General features: G+C 43.0%; 1 protein-coding gene across 2 annotated transcripts in view; it reads left to right on the forward strand.

Moving 5' to 3' along the window:
* Window positions 1-16,076, forward strand: part of LOC122806371 (NACHT, LRR and PYD domains-containing protein 14-like) — a 549,548-nt gene that overhangs the window by 418,762 nt on the left and 114,710 nt on the right. For both annotated transcript variants that reach the window (XM_044076722.1, XM_044076721.1), the window contains exon 13: window positions 611-697. In XM_044076722.1, coding sequence (XP_043932657.1) covers window positions 611-697 — 87 coding nt within the window. The remainder of the gene's footprint in view (window positions 1-610; window positions 698-16,076) is intronic.

Genomic DNA, 16,076 nt, shown 5'->3' on the forward strand with positions numbered 1-16,076 from the left:
TGTCACACCATCTATGCTTGACTAGAATGCAGTGTGCTCTTAATTCCAACCCTAAGACATGCTTATCATGCATGTATGCAAACCTGTTGCCTTAATGCAGATACCCTGCTTGCAGTATAAGCTGAAACAGTTACTAGTCCTTAGGATGTGTGCACCACTACCAGTGATTCTCTCTCATCCTACCTCAGAATATTCCTTCAGTGTTAATGTCAGCAGTCAACCCCATCTTCCCTGATGTGTAAATCCCAAAGCCTTTACACCTGAATTCTCCCACTTTTGACTTTGTGTTTGCCAATGACTCTGAATTATGAGAATTATGTAAATTAATTTACTGAATTTTGTAGCATTTTTTGTCATTCTATACTTTTTCATATATTTTTTTTTTTTATTTTGCTTGCTTTTTAAGAAATAAATGTGTCCTTTCATGGCAAATTAGAAATGCTATCATTTTCATAAAGTCGTTTGGCTGCATAGTACAATGCATCCTAGTGTTGGTGAAGCTGAAATAATGAAATTAAATTATATTCTAATATTGATTAACTTACATGGCAGTATTCTTGTGAATAATGCAAAAGTATAACTTCATATTTTCTCCCCTATCTCTTTTTAGGCTACACATGAACAATGTGGAAAATTCTGGAGCAGAGTTACTGTCCAAAGTCCTTCAAAGCCCACATAATGACATACAGTATTTAGGGTATGTATATTTTTAATAAAGGAGTATGATCATAATGGAAGGTGCTTAAATTCTCTGAGTAATATACAGTAACCTGGATGAGCTTCTGTTCAGGAGTTTAGACTTTGCACTGATCAGTGATGCAGGTAATCTGACTTCAGTTGATGAATCACACAAAAATGCAGCAGATTTTTTAGTATGTCAATCTTGACTTGCCACTGACTCAACAGTGGTTTTTGCACACCCCATTTGAACCCTCAGGTGTCCCTATAGCTCCTTCCAGGAGGATCCTGATGTCATATGGTTCTCCAGGTAAATGGACACTTCTCCAAGGTTTAAACATCTGCCAAAAATCAAAACTGAGGATTGAAGACTTCACAGGAGTGATATGCAATCATACCAGTACATCTGTCACTTTCCCCTTAATGATCTCCTTAGCTGCAAGACTTTTTTTGATCACCCATGGTCACACAGAGTACTTTCTTTGAACCCATTCCCCTGAATAGGAGCTCTGACTATCAGCTGCTTATCCCATCTTCTCTAACTAGCCCAATCAGTATTCAAAGCCCTTCCCTTTATGGGTACCCTGGTGGCATTGGCAGAGATGAATTCCATATCCTTGTGCTATTGTATCATCTTTAAATATGTAACTTTTTTGTGTAGAAAATACCCATCCCATGTTCATTCTGGTTGTCTCTTTCTACCTAGTGTGGATCTACTGTTCCAGTGGTCCAAATAGGTCATATTTCAAGCTGTTGAGAAGGCATCCAGGGATATTAGCTTTGCTTGAAGCAGTGTTCATGGCCTTAGAGAGAATAACTACAAACCTACTCCCTATTGATAGTTGGAGGAATTTTGTTAGATTGTATTTCCTTGGAGGTAGCCTGGAGTAATTGGAGAGAAAAATCTGAGCTGAATTTGTTGGCCATTATATTTGTTGCATCACTCAGCTCCATGAACAGCTTTCATTTACTACCAGTTTAGCAAACTGAGTTGTGCTGTCCTTGAGATTTCTGACATAATTAAGGAAGGATGTTTGGTTGCTCTTGGCCTTAAAAGGGATCTTTAGCTCAAAAGTTACTTTCTTGGCTGAATTAGCCCTCTTCATTGTCTATTTAGTTGGAGAGAGTCTTATCTTTTTGGGTGCTACTCCTTCTAGTTTTAGCTATGACTTTTAGTATTTGTTATACGGCTTGTTCAGTCTTGGAATCCACCATGGTAGTTTGATTTATAGTTTGTTTGAGCTTAATCCTGGTGGGTACAGCATCCTCTATGCCACCATTGACATGGTTGTACAGAGCTTCTGTGAACAGTACTGCATGGACTTCTGCATTAGCTGGGTTTGGAGGGAATTGATATTTTGAGAATATATTGCTTAAGTAAAGGTGGTTTGCGTTGGAAAAATTCCTAAGTGTTGCAGGATTTACTGTAGTTGCAGAATTGATTTTTATTTCAAAGGAGTCTACTTTGTGATCTGACCTTAGAGAGGACATAACAGTAGGAGGGGTACAGCATTTCCTCATAGGTTCATAGGTTCATAGGCAGGTACTAGGCTATCTGCCAGAAGGCATTTATAAGCCTAGCCGGAATGTGTTGGCTTTTGCTGCCCCCTTAGATTAGTTCCCTGTGCTTCTGTCCAGCAGAGCCATTGAAGTGATCCGTGGGGTAAACTTTCTGTTTCCCATCCACTCGTCAAGGTTTCTCTTGAAGAGGGTTAGCAAGGAGCTCTGCCTAATGTAGATTGGAATCTTGTTCCAGAGCATGGGAAGTCTCTGGGACAGGAATCTATCCCACTACCACTTGCTATTTATTGTTGTGGTGAGGTTTAGATCCCTGGAGTGTGTGGCTCGAGGGGATATGGTTTTCTTTAGGTGGAGCATGTCCATCAATTCTGGGTTGTACATGGCCTTGTATGTCAGCCAGAGATCACCTCTGAGTAGGTGGTATGCAAACGAGTACAGCTGGAGTTTCTTCAGTCGAGCTGCATAGGGCATCTGCTTAAAGCCAGTGATCCTCTTGTTGAGGAACGTCTGAGGTCTTTCCAGTTGTTGCAGGTGTCTTGTAAGGTACATCCCAAATGGGGCATTGTACTGTATGATGGGTCTGATGAGTGATGTGTAGAGGGGCCCAATGACCTCTTTCGATCTGGATGCAAACCCTTTTATGATTAGGTGGGCCACACAGAAGGATTTTCTAACCACTTTGGCAATGTGATTATCAAAGGAGAGGTTACGATCTACTTGGGTCCCCAGATACGTCTAACGTATTTAGGGGGCTACCACCTATGTGGTAGTTTGTGGGTACTTTGCTTTTTCCAAAGGGGATGACTATGCACTTTTTGGCATTTAGCTTGAGGCCATGGTTTTGACACCAGGTATCTCTTTCAGTGAGACCCTTTTGAAGGATGTCTGTGTCATCCGGAGAGTCAGTTATATCCCCTAGTTTGCAGTTGTCTGCGAACTTGTTCAGCCATAGTCCTCCTGTGCTTGCCTGTACCTCTGAGAAGTATATGCCGAACAGGAGGGGTCTTAGGACTGAGCCCTGGGGAATGCCACTTGTAACCGGTTTAGAGTCAGACCTAGCTCCCACAACTCTTACCATGTGGGTTCTGTCCATGAGCCAGTTGGCAACCCATCTCATGATGTAGGGGTTTATGTTCAAGCTGGTGAGCTTGTCTATAATACCTGAGTGGGGAATGGTTTTGAAGGCCTTTGCGAGATCTAGGTAGGCTGTGTGGACCACCTTTCCCTCATCTATAGCCTTGGTAACTGTCTCAAAGAAGTCCACCAGGTTTAGGAGGCATGATTTGCCCTTAACAAAGCTGAACTGGGTAGGGTCCAGTGTTTGGATGTTTCCAATGTCACTGTTAATGAAATCCATGATGATGCGCTCCATAGCTTTGCAAACCAAGCTAGTCAGGCTTATAGGGCGATAGTTCCTGGGGTCTGTTGTGGCTCCACCTTTGTGGAGTGGAATAACCGTTGCTATTCTCCACTCTGTGGGCATGTAGCCTGTGGAGAGGCTGAGTTTAAACAGTGTGTTTAGGTGAGGGGTTAGTTCATCTTTGAGCTCATGTAGGATGCAGCCTGGGACACCCATCCGGTCCCATTGATGCTGTGTTTTTGGCATTGGAGATGGCTGTTTTAACCTGAGTGTTTGTGATTTAAGGGGTAATACATTCTTCTGGTATAGTTATGGGCCCTTTTGGGGGTGAGGGGGGTGAATTTTACATTGAACCTGTCTGCCAGGATGTTGGCTATATCGGTCGGTTCAGTGTATTTTGTGCCATTCTGCACTAACTCCATGCAGATCTGAGAATTGCCACTTAGATTCTTGACATAGCTAAAGAATGCCTTGTAGTTATCTTTGGAGTCCATGGCAATTTTTCTTTCAAAGCTAGCCTTGGGTGACTTTAAGAGGGAACTTAGTTTCTTGCTGATACTGATCAGGGATGTCTTCCATTCTTGGGATTTTTTACTCTTTTCTGTACTAGTTTCCTCCTTCTGTTGTATAGCTTGTTTATGGCAGGGGTCCACCATACTGGTTTCCTTTTCTTGGAGGAGTGATTCTTGGTTTTGTTTGAGATAGCATGATCCATGCATTCTTGTAGGTGCCCGTAGAGTGCATTAGTAAAGGATTTTGCAGCTTGGACAGCATTATCCTTTAGCATGGGGGCCTTGAAACTTCCCACCTCAGTCTTAAGTAACGTGAAGTTTGCTTTTAAAAAGTTTTTCACAGTTGTTTCTTTGACCGGGGGTGGTGGCGGAATGTGGATATCCAGAGTGATTAGTTTATGGTCAGATCTAACCAATGAGGGGTTGACCTCCAGTGTGGAACACTGGTCGCCCATGTTGGTGATGACCAGGTCCAATATTTTGTCACCTCTGGTGGGGGTGTTGACCAGATGATCCAGGGCGTTTGAGTTTATAAATTCTAGGAAATGTTGGGCAAGTTAGCTCGTACTTGAGTAGTTCTCCCAGTTAATGTTTGGGTAATTGAAATCACCCAATATCAGGGTGTTTGGTAGGACCTTTATATTTCCCAGTGTTTCCAGGAATGTGGAGTGGGGGTCCTGGGACATGGTGGGTGATCTGTAACAAGCTATAATTTAAATAGCAGTTTTGCCCATTGTTAGTTGCATGTGGTTGATCTCTGAAGCATCGTGCTGTGCCACTAACATGGAGGTGTGGGTATCCTTGATGAATATGTATACTCCCCCCGCCTTTTGTATTTCAGTCCGGGTTTTGTGACCAAAATGTATGGTATGAGTTGTAGCCTGGCAGGGCTGGGGTGCTCTCTGGAGCCTTAACCCAGGTTTCTGTTACTGTACATGTATTGATTTTCTCCATAATGAGGAGTGCCTCAAGTGTGTGCATTTTGAGGTTTAGACTTCTGGCACTAAGTAGCATTACCCTCAGTTTTTTGTTACTTGTGATATTTAAGGCTGTGGGTTTGTCTTTTGAGCCTTCCCTAAAAAAGGCACTATGGGGGTGGCAAGACCTTTGGCCAGTATTGGAAAGCTTAAGGGTGACAGGTGCAAGCCGTCTCTAGCGAAGCAGCATGGCTTGTTGAGCATGTCATCCCAGGCTGACAGGCACTGGATCTCCTTTGAATGACACCAGAAGCTTAGCCAATTGTTGAAATTGAGAATTTTTTCTCTATACCATGCTATCATTCTTGGTGAGGGCAGGATGCTACTCAGGGTCAGTGTCATACCGGCCTGGGCTACGTGATCAGAGAGCTCCTCCATGTCTCTTTTCATGTAGTTTAGGGAGGTACGGCTCAAGTCATTCACACCAACATGGACAATGACAGAGTCATATTTGTACTTGTTCTGGAGTGACCTGAGTGCTTGTGTTATGTGGTGGATTCTGGCACCCGACAGGCAACTAGCAGTAACCTTCTCCTTGTTCAGCCTAGTGAGTGGGACGTCAGCATGCCTGACTATAGAGTCACCTATTACTAGTGTGTTGGGTATGTTATTTTGCCTTAAGGGCTGTGATTGTGTCGCACACTGGTTTTGTGAAGTATGTGTTTCATGGTTTGTGTTGGAGGGTGGAGGTTGCTTGGATGTCTGCTTTGGAGGTCTCTCTTGCTTTTGCGGATTTTTATTTAGAGCCTTTGAGTATGTTTTTGTGTATTTATGTGTGTTTTTTGTCAGTGTTGGTTTCATAGGTCTATATGAGACTGGTGGTGTGATGCAAATAATTCCCTTCTCTTGACTGCCTGGTCCAGTCTTAGGTTGAGAGAGCTCAGCCTCCAGTTTGGCTGTATAATTGCATCTCTTGCATGTATGAGTGCTTAGTGGAAGGAGGAGAGGGTTGTCTGTGTACATGAGGCAATTGTAACATTGCCTCAAAATGCCCAGATTCACCAGTTGGACTGGAGAGTACACCTGAAACTGCCATTTGGACATGCCTGGATAGGTGCAGTGAACTATCTTACTGATTGGCTGGTAAGATCGAATAGAGAGCTTTGTCCTTCTTTACAGTATGGGGGGAATCTAGTGCTAAGGTTTATTAGTGCTTGCTATGAGTTTTGAGCAAATGCCAGGATGAGAAGTGAATGATTTGAGTGCTTAAGTTGAACGTTTGTCTAGTTTCAGTGGAAAAATTGAAGAGTACACTTTGTGGAGCCGGGAATAGTTATACCCTAGCTAACCGGCGCTGCCCGGCATGCAATACCTTGCAAATGGGGGGTTTATAGCAGAGAAATGAGAGAGAGAGAAATTAGCCCAAAATGGCCAATAAACTACTAATTTCTCAGCTGAAACCACTCCTCCAGGGACAGATAGGCTGCTCAAAGTTCCCTCTCTCACAGTGAACAGAGAAACTTCCTTCTATCCAAGTAAAGTATAGGCAAACACAGAAACTTGTAACACAGCCCTGAATTCAGCACTAACCTGAAAACTGGACTAAACTAGCTTAGAAAGGCAGGAAAGCAAGTATTTTTTTTGATTTTTTATCAGATCCAGTGTTTGTACTTTTAATGGATGTATGCAGTATCTGATCTAGGGTGTTTTTGTTTACAAAGTCCAAGAATCTCTGTGACTGCAAATGTGAGGTTGTGTAGGATTCCCAGTCTATAGAGGGGCAAATGAAGCCCATCAGGAGTGTGGTATTTGAATGAGGAGTCTTTCCAGTAGGTTTCAGTGTGAGTTATGAGTTTCTTGGGACATAGGTTATCTATATTTTGCTACAATGTGGTATGGGACGTTGTCTATGATAATCTGTACGTGAGGAAACCATAGCATGTCATGCTGTTTAATCAACCTAGAGGTATGCTTGTTACTGATGCAGATAAAGACACCTCCACCTTTACTCCCAGTCAGTGCCATTGCTCATATAAAGGAGTGAAAGACATTGAAGCCTTGCACTGCTAGGGTCCTCTGTGCAGCTCTAAACCATGTCTCAGTAACTGCACAGATGTCTGCATTATCCAGGGTGAGGGGAGCTTGGAGGGAGAAGAGCTTCTTGTTTAAACTTCTGACATTGATGTAGTAACCTCTTGAGATTCCTTTGACAAGCCTTCCAGCACAGCAAAATCAACCCAATTTGGCATTGCTTAATAAAGGCAATATGAGAGAAGAAAATGTTTTAGCCAATATTCAAAAGTGTAGAGGGGATAGTTACTGAACATCCTTGGCAAAACAGCATGGATTGTTATCCATATTGTGTCATGCTGGCAATTATTGTATTCCCCTCATGATGTTACCAGAAACCAAGACAATTATCTTTTGTTCATACTGTGGAATCATCTTAGTAAAGGTAGGATGTTGCTCAGTGTGAGGTGCATCCCATCCTGTGACACAGTCAGATCTCTCTAATGTCTCTCTTCATATAGTCTAGGGAAGTACATCTCAGGTCATGTACACCTATGTGGACTATAATTGAGTCATATTGGTAGCTGTGGTATGAGGACTTGAGTGCACCCATAACTTGACAGATTCTGGCTCCTGATAAGCAATTAACTTATTTTCTGTTTGTACCTCTAAGGAAATGGAACATCATTATGTCATTAAATGGAATCCCCTATGATTAAAGTTCTAGGTACTGTGTTGCCTTGCTTTATGGGCTTTTTAGTACAGGCTCCACTTGTTCATAGGTTCATAGGTTGGTACTAGGCTATCAGCCCTAGGGCCTATACAAGCCTAGCCATAACAATTCCCTGGCTATTTCTTCCCACATTATTTACTTTCCTGGACCCCTGTCTAGCAGGGCAACTGACGTGATCCCTGGGGTGAATTTCCTTTCTCTCATCCAATCGTCAAGGTTCCTCTTGAAGAGGTCCAAAGAGGCACTCTGCTTGACATGTATGGGCAATCTATTCCAGAGTCTGGGGAGTCTCTGGGTCAGGAACCTATCCCTCCAGCATGTTTTGTTTATTGTGATGACAAGATTTAGATCCCTGGAGTGTGTAGCTCTGAGAGATTGGGATTTCTTTAAGTCTAGCATGTCCAACAGCTCTGGGTTTGACATGGCCTTGTATGTTAAGCAGAGATCACCTCTGAGTAGACGATATGCGACAGAGTATAGCTGGAGTTTTTTAAGGCGGTCAGCGTAGGGCATCTGCTTTAGGCCTGTGATTCTTTTAGTGAGGTATTTCTGAGGCCTTTCCAGTTGTTGCAGATGTCTTGAGAGGTACATACCAAATGGGGCGTTGTATTCTATAATGGGTCTAATGAGGGATGAGTACAGTGGGACAATGACCTCCTTTTTTCTGGATGAAAAGCCCTTCGTGATGAGGTGTGCCACATAGAAGGATTTCCTGACTGTTGTGGCAATGTGGTTATCGAAGGTGAGACCACTGTCCACCTGTGTCCCTAACTCTCTTATCACAGTTTCTGTGTTTAGTGTACTGCCACCTATATGGTAATTCATGGATACATGTTTTTTTCCCAAAGGGGATAACAATACATTTCTTGGCATTGAGCTTGAGCCTATGGCTCTGGCACCAAGCATCTGTTTCTGTAAGGACCTTTTGTAAAGTATCCACATCATTTGGGGATTCAATAATGGCTCCCAGTTTGCAGTCATCTGCAAACTTTGTTAGCCAGAGTCCCTTAGTGTTGACCTGTACTTCAGAGAAGTAGATGCCAAACAAGAGTGGCCCCAGGACTGAACCCTGAGGTACTCCACTTGTCACTTATCTGGAGCTGGATTTGGAGTTGGCTACTTTTACAGTGTGGGTTCTATCAGTAAGCCATTTAGCAACCCCTTGGGTGACATAGGTATTAATGCCCAACTTGGTAAGTTTATCTATGATTCCAGAGTGGGGGATGGTGTCAAAGGCCTTGGCAAGGTCTAGATAGGCTGTGTGGACCATCTTACCCTTGTCCATGGCTCTGGAGACCGATTCAAAGAAGTCAATCAAGTTCAGGAGACAAGATCGGCCCTTCACAAACCCAAACTGGTTGGGGTCCAGTGTTTGAAGGTTGCCAATGTCTTTGTTTATAAGTTCCATGATAATACGCTCCATGGCCTTGCAGATAAGGCTTGTCAGACTGATGGGACAGTAGTTTCCGGGATCCAAGGTGGATCCCCCCTTGTGGATTGGGATAACTGTAGCTCTGCGCCACTCAGTGGGCACGAAACCTGAGGTGAGGCTATGATTAAACATGACACTTAGGTGAGGTGCCAGTTCATATTGTAGTTCATGTAGTACACAGCCCGGGATGTCATCTGGTCCCATGGATGCTGTATTCTTGGCTTTAGAGAGTGCGTTTTGTACCTGTGTGGCCGTTATTACTGGAATTTGGCAATCTTCCGGTATTGAGCTGGGCCATTTAGGGGATGAGAGGGGGGTGAAGTTGGCACTGAATCGATCTGCCTGGATATTGGCAATATCCTTCGGATCAGTATATTTAATGCCATTCTGTTTTAGCTCAGAGCAGATCTGAGCATTGCCATTTAGATTCTTGACATAGTTATAGAATGCTTTGTGGTTGTCTTTGGAATCTGGCAATTTTATTTTCGTAACTAGCTTTGGAGGATTTTGAGGCATCTCAGTTTCTTACTAAGGCTAGTAAGGGAGTTTTTTGCATCCTGGGATTTTCCTCTTTTCTGCAAAAGTTTCTTCCTTTTGTTGTAAAGTTTGTTTATGGCAGAGGACCACCAGATTGGCTTCCTTTTTTTGGATGAGAGCATTTTGGTTCTATTTGGGATGGCATGATTCATGCATGAGTGGATGTGCTCGTACAGTGCCTTAGTGTAGGATTCAGCAGTTGAACTTTCAGTTCCCGTCTGCATGGGTGTTGTCACTTCTGACTTGAGTAGCATGAAGTTGGGTTTGGAGAAGTTTTTTTATGGTGGTTTCTTTACTGGGGGGTGGGGTGGGATGTGGATGTTAAGGGTGATTAGCTTATGGTCAGACCTGACTAACGAGGGGGTGACCATAGGTATGGAGCATTGATTTCCCATGTTGGTAATGACCAGGTCTAGGATATTGGAGCCCCTGTTGGGACTATGGATTAGTTGATCCAGGGTGTTGGAATTTATGAATTCCAAGAACTGTTGCGCAAAGGTGTTGGGACATGAGTAGTTTTCCCAGTTAATGGCAGGGTAGTTAAAATCACCCAGTATTAGGGTGTTTGGTTCTATCTTAATATTTTCCAGTATGTTTAGAAAGGTGTAGTGAGAATCTTGGGGTATGGTGGGGGATCTGTAGCAAGCTACAATTTGGATTGCAGTCTTACCTAGTGTTAGTTGCACTTGGAGAATTTCAGACACATTGTGTTGGCCAGCTAGCCTGGTGGTGTGAATATCCTTGGTGAATATTGACACTCCTCCACCTTTAGTGTTTCGGTCCTGGTTTAGACTTCTAGCATTGAGTAGCATTACCTTCAGATTTTGCATGCTTGTACCTGTTACGGTGGTGATTTTGTCCTTTGAAGTTTGCCTAAAAAAGGCACTATAGGGGTGGCAAGAGCCTTAGCCAGTAACCTGAATCCCAGGGGCGATAGGTGCAGACCATCTCTGGCAAAGCATCGTGGTCTGTCAATCATGTCGTCCCAGGCAGACAGATACTGGATCCCCTTTGAATGACACCATAAGCTTAGCCAATTGTTGAACTCAATCATTTTATCCTTATATTGTGGTATCATTCTGGGTGAAGGCAGGATGGTACTCAGGGCTAGGGTCATACCTGCCTGGGCCACATGATCCGAGAGCTCTTCCATGTCTCTTTTCATGTAGTCCAGGGAGGTACGTCTCAAGTCATTCACTCCAACATGGACAATGACAGAGTCATATTTGTACTTGTTGTGGAGTGACTTGAGTGCATGCGTTATGTGGCGATCCTGGCACCCGACAGGCAGCTGACTGTAATTTTCTCCTTATTCAACCTGGTGAGAGGGACATCAGTGTGCCGGACTATAGAGTCACCTATGACTAAAGTGTTAGGTACATTGTCTTGCCTTAGGGGCTGTTGCTGGGTGGCACACTGGTGTTGTGAACTATGTGACACATTGGTTGTGATTGGTGTTTGTTTGCGTTTCAGCTTCAGAGGTCTTTGTTGCTTGGGCAGGTTACAGTTAAGGGCCTTTGCATATGTGGATTTAGTGTTGCTATATGTGGGTGTTGGTGGTGCGGGTTTAGAAGGGCTATGTGTTGCTTGAGGTGTAGTGTGGGTGTTAACCTTCTCCTCTTGACTGTTTAGCACAATCTTGGGTGGAGAGAGCTTTGCTTCCATTTTGGCTATGTAAGTGCATCTCTCACAGGTTGTATGTAGTGTTGGGTGGTAGGAGGAGAGGGTTGTCTGTGTACATGAGGCAATTGCTGCATTGCCCCAGTATGCCCAGATTCACCAGGTGGACAGGAGAAATCACCGGAAGCTGACCCTTGGACATGCCTGGTTTGGGGCTTTTTTTTTTTTCTTTGTAAAGTATAGGAGCTGTTTCCTTAACAAGGTACTTTGCAATTATAGGCTGTTTAGTGCCTACTATTAATTTCTCCTTGTTAACAAGGAGAGTTCAGTGTTTGTATGAGTTTAAGGCTTCCTAGTGCTTTCCAGCAGGTAATAGAGAAAGTGCTAGTCACAGGGATGCTTAAAGGTAAGATTGAAAAGAATGCACTCTGCAGTGTGCACTAGTGAAGTTAGATGTGAAAGTAGGTAACTTGAGTTTTACCTGTTTAAAAAGTTAAGGTTTAGTGGAGAGTTACTATTTTTAAAACAGCAAGATGGATTGAAAGGGGTGGTCACTTTTGTATTTTGGTACTATGAAATACTGTAGGATGGCCAATAAATTTAAATAATTGAAGGGGTGGGATTTCAAAAATGATGATACAGTTGTGGTTCTGTGTTGCTTTTGTTAAGTTGTGGTTCTGTGTTGCTTTTGTTAAGTTTTTTTTTTTGCTTTTGGTTTACTGAGAATTTTGAAGGGGGAGTATCTGAGATGCCTTTGGGGTTTAGGTCAACTGCATTTAAGTGCTCCACAGATGTTTATGCATGAGGTGCACACTATGCATGGTAAGTGTAGCATGTGTTTCTGTCAACCTGATTTTTTTATTCTGTGCACCCTTATGTAAGGACTTTGCCTCCAGTGACTTTGTGTATATACATCTCTCACATATTGTGTCTGTTTCTTCAAGGATTAAATGGTTGTCAGTGAACATGGGACGATGGCTACATTGTTTCAATATACCCATGTCCACCAAACTGGATGTGGAGAAATTGGAAAGGTGCATATTCATGATGCCTGATTTTTTATATTGTGAGCTACAAGGGTGTTGTTCATGAGAGGTTAAAAGAAGGCAACTAAGGGTGCTTGTGGGACTAGGGCCTAAAGGGCAGCACTCTTCAATATGCATACTGGATATTCTGTGCTTTTCAACATGCAAGGTAGTTTCTCTACAATCACAGACTTACTGGGTACAGTTTCAGAGGTAGTTCTAGAGGAAATTTTACTTTCTAGAAGTCTTCTACTATACCCAGGGCCATAATGACCACTGCTGCACTATGAACAGCTCCTCATAAACTTGTCGAATTTATGCATCGTGCTCACTCACTGTAAGGCACATACCTGTCTGTTACAGATATTCAGGGAGAAATCTATAATGTCTCTTTTCATATAGTCCTTTAACTTATGTCTCATGCCATTTACACCCACATTGACTATGGTAAAATTATATTGATACCTGTGGTATACTGAGAGCAGTTTGGTGCAGTGGTGTATTGTCTTGCATTGTCATCTCACAGCTTAACATTCTCCGGTTTGATTCTCAGCTGGGGTGTCTTCTGTACAGAGTGTGCATATCCTCCCTGCATTAATGTGGGCTTCTTCCTGGTGCTTCAGTTTCCTCCCACATTACAAAGACATGCATCTGGAGTGTTTATCCGCGGGCCTCTGCTGAAAATTGGCTTGTTCCAAATCTGACTTTCCCGGTAAACAAATGTTAAATAAATAAATATTGTGTATCCTAGCTCTAGATAGGCAACTAGCCATTATCATCTGGCCCAGCCCGATGAGAAGGGTATCTATGTGTTATACATTAGAATCTCCTAGGACAAGAGTACCAGATAAAGTGTTTGATTGCTTCATGGGCTTTGCTTTAGGGGATCATTGGGTGTAGGCTTACATATGGTGTTAGGTGTTGCTTTAGTGATGGCTGATGATAGCCATTGCTGTCTGATGGCTTAGGATGTTTTGAGGTTTGGAGAGGTTTCTTTTAAGTGCCTCAGTGTAAGGAAGTCTTTGTGTGTGGTGAGCAGCATGTGTGAAGGATGTAGTGAGTGGATTCTTGACAACTTTGATTGTAAGTTAGATTTTTGCTTCCAAGGAAGTTTTGTATGTACATCTCTCATATTCTGTGCTAGTTTAAGGATTAAAAGTTTGCCTGAGTATATGCAACAATTATATTTCTCAGGATTGCCAAATCTACCAAACTGGCTACAAAGACATGAGGAAATTGTAAATCCATACTGTCAGGACCTGTACTAGGGTTGGACTTCCATGGTTTAGGGACTTGGATTTACAGGGAGCCACCCAAGTGGCTTCTAGGGTTAAGGTTAGATATTATTTAATGCATTGATCTGATATTAGTTGTAATTGGCAGGCTAATTAGTGGCCCTATGTTTATCTCCACGGAAAGCATTTCTGTGTTGCAGGTTAAAGTCCTAAGTACTAACTTTCTAGGTTTGCTACTATAATGGGTACTGCTAACCACCAGTGCTCATTGGAAAGCTTCATGAAATTATACCTAATTTATAGGAGATGGGAAAAAAGCTGGAAACTAACTCCCATGCAATCTGTCAAATAAATGGCTACATACTTAGCTTCCTGGAGTGCTTCCTAACATGTAAAATCCAGGTAAACACCTTCTCCCACAAAATGGATGGCCTAGAACTTCTTAATGTAAATGCACAGCAAAAGTAGCTGTCAAGTACAGATTACCACCAAACAACTATGTCTTATGAAACTATCTCAGTTCGTCCCCCTCCATTTTCCAACTCCGACTGACCAAGCTATTTTACTAGTATCACTAGAATTGCAGTTCTAGTCTTTTTAATGTAAAAACTCACTTTAGTTAACCAAAAGTGAAAAGGTATCTAAAGCAAATCAAATAAGTAACTACAACAAATAATTATCACTTTAAGCCTCCCTGCGGTTTACACAAATCAGACTGACCAGGCTACTTGACTAATGCTTTAGAGCATCAGTCTCTGTCTTGGAAAAACACACTTTGATTAGCCAAAAGGGAAAAGGTACCAACTAGCTACAACAAGTAATGGTCACTTAATAACCCAATTTGAGTTTTACCAACTCGGACAGACTAGGCTACCTTTACACTGCTACTAGAATTGCAATCCCAGCCTTCTTGACATAAAAACACAACGTACTCAGTCAGGTAAAGGTATCAAGAAAAATCTGACACCTAGCTACAAGAAATTTTAAAGTGATTGGAAGGCAAACAAGCCAGCAAAGAGGAAACACACACACACTTTAAGGCAATTTCATACTACACTAAAAGCTGAAGGTCTGGCAAGTCAAATATACAAAGCCATGGAATGAATTATGGAAATGATCAACAAGGACATTGGCAACCCTCAGACACTGGATCCATCCCAGTTTGGCTTGAAGGGAAGGTCTTGCCTACTTAGCCTCTTAGACTTCTTAAAGACTGGAAAACTGTGCTACCACCTACCTTGACCTGGCTAAAGTACTTGATATGATATTGCACTTCGCTACTGTTACTTAGCCTCAAGACATAAGACATGCAACACATAGTTCTCAAAGTCAGTGTGCTAAACAGTCACAGCCCTTAAGGCCAAACACAATGCCAGACACACTTGTTATAGGTGACTCCATAGTCAGACACACTGATGTCCCTCTCACCAGACTGAACAAGGAAAAGATCACAGTTAGCTGCCTGTCAGGAGCTAGAATCCGCCACATAACACAAGCACTCAGGTCACTCCACAGCAAGTACAAGTATGACTCAGTCATTGTCCATGCCGGTGTGAACGACCTGAGGCGTACCTCCCTGGACTACATGAAAAGAGACATAGAGGAGCTCTCAGATTATGTAGCCCAGGCCGGTATGACCCTGACCCTGAGCAGTATCCTACCCTCACCAAGAATGATGCCACAATACAGAGACAAAATGATCAGCTTTAATAATTGGCTTAATTACTGGTGTCATTCTAAGGGGATCCAATGTCTGTCTGCCTGGGATGACATGCTTGACAAGCCACGCTGCTTTGCAAGGGACAGCTTGCACCTGTCACCCCTGGGCTTCCGGATATTGGCAAAGGCTTTTCCCACCCCCATAGTGCCTTTTTTAGGCAAGGCACAAATGATAAACCTACCGCCCTAGAAAACAAAAATGGAGAAAAACTAAGGGTAATACTGCTCAATGCCAGAAGTCTAAACCTCAAGATGCACACCCTCGAAGCCCTCCTCAGTATGGAGAACATCGATGTTTGTGCTGTGACTGAAACCTGGTTCAAGGCTCCTGAGAGCACCCCAGCACTATCAGGTTATACCTCATATCATGCGTTCCGGCCCCAAAATCCGGACCAAACCACAAAAGGAGGGGGAGTATCCATATTCAGAAAGGATACCCACACCTCCAGGTTAGTGGCAACGCACGAAGCATCGGAGACCATCCAGGTGCAATTAACCATAGGTAAAACTGCCCTACAGTTTGTAACATGCTACAGACCACCTTCTCAAACTCAGGAAACCCACACAGCCTTCCTGAAGACACTGGAGAGTATAAATGTCTCTCCAAACACCATCATATTGGGTGACTTCAACTACCCAAACATAGACTGGGAACATTACTCAAGCCCCAACACCCTAGCCCAAAGGTTCCTTGAGTTCATAAACTCAAATGCTATGGAACAACTAGTCACCATTCCCACAAGAGGAGACAATATACTAGACCTGATCATCACAAAC

Source organism: Protopterus annectens, chromosome 7.part0 (genome assembly GCF_019279795.1).
Source record: "Protopterus annectens isolate FY-2018-M chromosome 7.part0, PAN1.0, whole genome shotgun sequence".
In the NCBI taxonomy this organism is placed as follows: Eukaryota; Metazoa; Chordata; order Ceratodontiformes; family Protopteridae; genus Protopterus; species Protopterus annectens.